The sequence below is a fragment of the Berghia stephanieae genome, chromosome 1, assembly GCF_034508935.2.
Source record: "Berghia stephanieae isolate SIO BIC M18660-M18661 chromosome 1, UCSD_Bste_1.3, whole genome shotgun sequence".
NCBI classification, from domain to species: domain Eukaryota; kingdom Metazoa; phylum Mollusca; class Gastropoda; order Nudibranchia; family Aeolidiidae; genus Berghia; species Berghia stephanieae.
Window position 1 is genome coordinate 84,287,213 of NC_088360.1, and position 7,500 is coordinate 84,294,712.

Consider the following 7,500-nt stretch of genomic DNA (forward strand, 5'->3'; position numbering starts at 1 on the left):
AGTCGATCACTTTCGTTCCACACACAAATATATATATATATATATATATATATATATATATATATATATATATATATATATATATATTTATAGTGACAGTGTTACCAAGTCATGAACAGTTCCTGACCGTTCTGAGCGGATACACCATGGCACAGCGCTTGTCGCCAGCGTGCTGGCATTGGCTGTCAAAACGAAAAGGGGGAGGAGGAAGAGGAGGAGGAAGAAGAAAAAAAAAAGAGGAGGAGGAAGAGGAGGAGGAAGAAGAAGAAGAAACAAAAAAGAAGAAGAAGAAGAAGAAGAAGAAGAAGAAGAAGAAGAAGAAGAAGAAGAAGAAGAAGAAGAAGAAGAAGAAGAAGAAGTGATTGGCAAGGTTGGAAGACATTTATTCAGGTGGTCTTCTAATTTATTGATTGCATTGTATAGATAATCGTCATATATACATGGTTGCCTTATATAGATAATCGTCATATATACATGGTTGCCTTATATAGATAATCGTCATATATACATGGTTGCCTTATATAGATAATCGTCATATATACATGGTTGCCTTATATAGATAATCGTCATATATACATGGTTGCCTTATATAGATAATCGTCATATATACATGGTTGCCTTATATAGATAATCGTCATATATACATGGTTGCCTTATATAGATAATCGTCATATATACATGGTTGCCTTATATAGATAATCGTCATATATACATGGTTGCCTTATATAGATAATCGTCATATATACATGGTTGCCTTATATAGATAATCGTCATATATACATGGTTGGCTTATATAGATAATCGTCATATATACATGGTTGCCTTATATAGATAATCGTCATATATACATGGTTGCCTTATATAGATAATCGTCATATATACATGGTTGCCTTATATAGATAATCGTCATATATACATGGTTGCCTTATATAGATAATCGTCATATATACATGGTTGCCTTATATAGATAATCGTCATATATACATGGTTGCCTTATATAGATAATCGTCATATATACATGGTTGCCTTATATAGATAATCGTCAAATTATGGTTGTCTTATACGAAAAGTCGTCATATTTATATGGTTGCCTTTTGTACGGAATCTTCACATTTAGGTGTTGTCCTATATACTCGTAGGTAGTTATCCTATTTAGATGGCTGCTTTATATTTTATATTGATATTGTTTTAAAGTAGGTTAATGCATTATATAAGTAGTAGTCTTCTTTAGGTAATTGTCTTATGATAAGCTTGATTTTGTTATTTAGGTAGACGCGTTATATATTATTTGATTGACCCTTTAAGTTTATGTTTTAAGAAAGATGAGGTAACGTGAGTCTGCATTAACTATTATCCAAAAATTCTTACTTTGTGTAGAGTAAAACGGTCTTTGTTACCAAATCTTTTTGTCTTATTTATGTTCACAATCACACCAGGGTATACAAACAAAACCTGTGAATTTCTCTATACGACTCTAATCTCCAAGTGAAGAGCAACGCATTCCTGAATAAAAATGTATATATATATATATATATATATATATATATATATATATATATATATATATATATATATATATCAGAATATGAAATCTAAGATATAGAAAGCAATCGTTACCGTGATGCCATCTGGGAAGTCGTCTGGTGTCTTTTCCAAGGAACTAACAACTCTGTCCGTGACAGCTTCCTTCCCGTTCGAGTCTGGCTGCTCGACTGGTGCAGTTGGAGGTCTCCAATTCTTTTTTCGTTGAAGTTTGACTTTGACAAACACGATGGTTTTCACCTTCACCCAACCCCCGAAGCGCCTGGTAATTGTAAGAACGTGAGCAAGAAAATAAAGTATGTAGGTGTATACATATATAACTCAAACTACACAATAAGTATGGAACATTATTTTTTCTATTGGATGTTGCTTTTGTTGCGATAATCCATAATGGACACAAAAGGCAGCTATTGTAATATTGTAAGAAAGGAAAGAAGGAATTGTGATCCCATACTCTTTGCACAGCAATGTAAGACTCGAGAAAGGGTTTTTGAATTTTAAATATGCAGCAATGTTTGTGTAGTTGGGTCTGTTGGATCTTGTGATGAATGATAAACGTCCATCAAGAGGGTAGCAAGAATTGGATATTATACGATTCTTTCATCTCTTTGTATTTATTTAACGAGTTATTTTTATCGTGCCCAAGGACACAACGAGCTGTTTGTATCTTTCTTCTTCTGCTTCAAAACTAAAAACGTTGGATTTGTATTCATGCGCACCAAAAGATTATTTATAATTACCAATCAGCTGTCTTTTACACCTTGTTTCACGCCAATAAAATGTCAAAATATTCTGCATTCGTTGAATAAAATTGTTATTCAACGCGTTCAAAGCATTGTTTAATGATTGCGTATTTATTAAGAAATGATAGGATTTTCCAATGGGGGAGGGGGGGGGGGGGAAGTCCTTTTGACGCTGCAGAAATCGGAACTAATTCCACTCCATGACTCACGAGCACTGATTTTATTTTTTTTTTTAATTCAAAAATTTGTTTTTGCAACATATGGCATGCCATTAAATCTCCAAAGTGCCTCAACAAAATAGTTAACCCATAGTACATCACATCAAAGACTACATACAATGCACTCAAACAAAAGGCACCCAAGCTAAAACTGGATGAACCACATGTTAAAGCCGGAGTGTATTCCGGTACTGTATGGTGAAATAAATATAATTTCATGCTACCCTTTTGACAAAGACGTTAATCTCTCGCAAAGTAAGTATTATTCCATTTACTGTATTGTAAAATAGGACACACCAATTGCATGTTATCCTTTGGACAAGATGCTAATCTCTCACAAAATCACTAAAGAATGGATAACGGGTTTAGACATGTAAGGATTTACTACTTACCTAAATCTGTCAAAGGCCTCAGCCAACTTATTTGGTTCATCGTCCGTTTCTGACGAGGATAAACTTTCACTTCCGAACGAACTGATCAACAAGGCAAGGAAAAGATTGAGGACCTGAAAATATGCAAATGTCAATGATATTAATTAACTCTTTAACGACGACAGTTTAAATTCTTCAAAGTCGAATCAAAATTTCCTTCATCATTCAATTTTATTTAGCTCTACCTTACGATAAATATTCTTGGTTCCTGCACTCTGAAACTCTTTTTGAAAACGCTTCACCATAGTCACTGAGTTTAATACCGTTTGATGAAAATGACAACAACGACAAAAATTTAGAAAAAAAAATCAACATGGAGGTTTATTAAATGTTATTCATTTTCAGCCAAAATCCGCGACATATTACTGTCATTGAAAAACTTTGAAGGAAGAATTTGTTTTAGAAACAAGTCCATTCAGAATAGGAGAAAGAGTTTTGTGATTTTTCTTAAATAGAAATTTTGTACGGAGAAGACCTTGGGATTAAGTCGCTTTTGTGAATAAAGCTCTCTGATGAGTATATATATATTCATGAATGCCAACATACCACCAGGTTGCCTATGATGTAGGTGAGCAGAAAAAAGGGCACACAAGGCCATCCGGACACTTTATAGCATCCCCACATGGATTCAATCCACTCTCCACACAATACTCTGAACACAATCATGAAGGAGTGGAAGAAATCACTGAAGTTCCATCTGGAAAATAGATAAAAGTTGTGTAATACTTGTATTATGGTCTAATTGGGGGGGGGGGGATACAATTTATGTTGACTTTTAAGGTTACTCACCGACTCAAAACGACATTATGTACATCTATCCATCCATCTATCTACCCATTTGTATGCCTATCTGTCTATCTATCTATCTATCTACCTGTCAATCTATATATCCACCCATCTACCTCTCTTTCCATCTATCGATCTATCTATCTATTTATCTATTTATCTATTTATCTACCTAACCACATATCTATTTATCCATCCATACATCCATCAATCTATCTGTCTAACTATCTATCCATCTGTCTATCTATCACTCCTTCTATCTATCTATCTATCTATCTATCTATCTATCTATCTATCTATCTATCGATCCATCCAACTAGTAATCAATGTATTTCTTTATTAATTTCTATAACTGTAGCGCATTATAAATTTATAATATTTCCCGTGCTGACTCACCTTGGCATTAGATCTATATTAAATGTTCTATTATTGGTTCCACTGAAAAAGAATATGTAAAAAAATTAATGGCTTAAAGACGATTAATTACATATACGTCTGCTGCAAATCGTTTCATATTTATATAGAATGAACTACAACACAATGGCCTGAGTTTCGATGTGCCGTGACATTCTAAATCAAATCTCCACCATACCATTTGATAGGCGATAATTCTATTTTTTTCCGGGCAGAGACAACACTGTTAACGGACAGGAATACGAGGAGAGAATGTGCGTAAAGAGCCTTTCCAAGGACTCAACTATGTGCCGGTTAGAGCGGAACTCAAACCTAGGACCCTCCGATCAACAAAAAGCAACAACCACCCCCCTTCCCCCACCCCCCCCCCCCCCCCAAACCAACCAAAAAGCAACAAAAAAACATAAACATAATAGAAATAAAACAATCAAAAAACAAACATACAAACAACAAAATAAACAAGCAAAAATGCGATGTCACTAACGCTTAAATGGAGCCCGAATCCCCACGACAGTAAAAGATTAATATCAGATAATTCTAATTAACATGTAACACTGCTTACTACAACACCTACTTACTGCTGTACTATAACACCTACTTACTGCTGTACTACAACACCTACTTACTGCTGTACTACAACACCTACTTACTGCTGTACAACAACACCTACTTATTGCTGTACTACAACACCAACTTACTGCTGTACTACAACACCAACTTACTGCTGTACTACAACACAACTTACTGCTGTACTACAACACCTACTTATTGCTGTACTACAACACCTACTTACTGCTGTACTACAACACCAACTTACTGCTGTACTACAACACAACTTACTGCTGTACTACAACAGCTACTTACTGCTGTACTACAACACCTACTTACTGCTGTAATATGTTTTGTTTTTTTTTTTTTTTTTTTTGTTTTTAAGGGTTTTACGTCGCTTGCAACACATTAAGGTCATATCAGCGCCATAAAAAGGAAGAAAATTGGATAGTAACAAGTTCTAGAATTACAATTAAAGCACAAAAGAAAAGGTGAGACAAAGGGAATTGGTTCAAATAGGGAACAGATGTAGATTCCAAGAGCACACCGTCAAAGTACTTGGTTTGAGATCACATAAAAGTCTCATCCAGACACAAGCATAGGTCCCAACTAAGAGGAATACACTAAAATGTTACAAATAATATAATATGTAAACTAAACATAATACAATGCATAACAGAGATATGATTTACAAGGAAAAAAATATCATCTTCCAAAACTATAACTATACATTTGACTGTTTCCCTCCCAACCAAATAACTCCGGCCAGGGCCAGGACAAAACCAAGTCATCTCATTCCAAGACAACGACATGAAACAATTGGAAAACGGGTTGGGGGGATAGAAGACACAGCATGTACCTCCCTGTCCACTATGGGAGGTCAGGATCCCCACCCAGACTGCTGTACTACAACACCTACTTACTGCTGTATTGCAACACCTATTACTGCTGTAGTACAACACTGCTGTATACAACACCTACTTTGAAGTATAAGCCGCATCGATGTAGTCATCAGCAAACAGTTGTTGTCCCATCACAGCAAATATAAAGATGACGATGCCGAGGACGATGATGAGGTTCCCTAACGCACCCATTGTTCTTGCCACGATGGATATCAACATGTTTAGTGTACGCCATGATTTGGCTAATTTGAACACTCGTAGCTAAATTGGAGAGAGAAGGAAGGGAAAGGAAGAAAAAAAAAGAAGAAAAGAAAGGAAAATAAGAGACCCTTTAATAAGTTCATTTTTAATGATGATGGTAATATGATAACGATAACGATAATGATGATGATGATGATGATGATGATGATGATGATGATGATGATGATGATGATAATGATAATAACAATAACAACAACAACAACAACAACAATAATAATAATAATAATAATAATAATAATAATGATAATAATGATGATGATGCTGATGACGATGATGATGATAATAATAATAGTAATAATAATAATTATGATAATGATACTATTACTACTACTACTACTACTACTACTACTACTACTACTACTACTACTACTACTACTACTACTACTACTACTACTCTACTACTACTACTACTACTACTACTACTACTACTACTACTACTACTACTGCTACTACTACTACTACTACTACTACTACTACTACTACTACTACTACTACTACTACTACTACTACTACTACTATATAATAATAATAATGATAAATGTTAGACCAATAATAATAATTTGCTTTGTTGTCCTTCAAGCAGTTTTTCTCTAAAACTGGTGGTCACAGCAATTGTCTTTTGGTCACACATACGTCTATTAAATGGCTATAAAGTTCAATTTCCACTGTTAATAACCAGTCTTATTTCTTTATTTCGATTTATATTATATCATTCGGATTGAGTTATGTTTTGATATGGATTAAAATGTTTCTTTTATTTCAAAAATACATTTTAAAGCCAACAGGTCCATAAAGCAAATTGTTTATTCTAAGTTATGTAAATATGAATATTATTTCTATAGCGCCAACTCCCTCTCAGGTAGTTCTAGGCACTTGTACAATATTGCCGTACACTGAAATAATCATGTTTTGGAGATTTTGGCCAGAAAACTCGTCGTTTAATTATCGATCATTGAAAATGGCCCTAATCTTGTAATAAAAAACTCTCTCAAACCCAAGGCTTCCTTGAGGGACATTTTCTGGTCAAAATTTGTAAAAACGTGTTTTTTTTAGAGTTCAGGATAATAATGTTAAACGTTGAAAAGGACTATACAACACTGCTATCATCTGGATAGAACGCCAGTCTATCACGAATACACAAACAAACAAATAAACTAGCAAACGTTCAATCTCTCAGACTACTTACCAATCTGAAAGCCCGGAGTACTGACAAGCCAGGTAATTCTTTTAGACTCAATTCCATGAGCGAGAGAGCCACAATGATGGAGTCAAATATATTCCAGCCCTCTTTGAAGTAATTTACAGGACTTAGCGCTAAAATCTTTAAAAACGCTTCAATGGCAAAAATGGCGGTAAAGACCTGCAAAAAATGGTATGGATATGGATTGGATTTGAAAATTGTATAATATTAAATGTGTTACTAAAAAGTCATTCTCTCATTAAAGTTTAGAAAAGGAAGATACGTCGTTCCTACTTGAAAAATCGTATTTGTACCATCAAAGCTTTACGCACGGGTATGATAATTCAAATAGTTGTGGTCTATAGTTGTAATAGAATTACCCTGAAAGCAACGTGAAATGTGTTCATTCAAACAATGCTATCTATTATAAGTTCACAATTGCATTTGGTTATCAAACATGTAAATAAAAGTTCG

At 34.3% G+C, this 7,500-nt stretch overlaps 1 protein-coding gene across 2 annotated transcripts in view; it reads right to left on the reverse strand.

Moving 5' to 3' along the window:
- The window catches only part of LOC144959547 (sodium channel protein para-like), a 195,057-nt gene that overhangs the window by 28,418 nt on the left and 159,139 nt on the right, over positions 1-7,500 (reverse strand). For both annotated transcript variants that reach the window (XM_078892164.1, XM_078892166.1), the window contains 6 exons: positions 7,033-7,206; positions 5,665-5,846; positions 4,117-4,158; positions 3,481-3,631; positions 2,896-3,008; positions 1,618-1,804 (listed from right to left, as the gene is read on the reverse strand). In XM_078892164.1, coding sequence (XP_078748290.1) covers positions 1,618-1,804; positions 2,896-3,008; positions 3,481-3,631; positions 4,117-4,158; positions 5,665-5,846; positions 7,033-7,206 — 849 coding nt within the window. The remainder of the gene's footprint in view (positions 1-1,617; positions 1,805-2,895; positions 3,009-3,480; positions 3,632-4,116; positions 4,159-5,664; positions 5,847-7,032; positions 7,207-7,500) is intronic.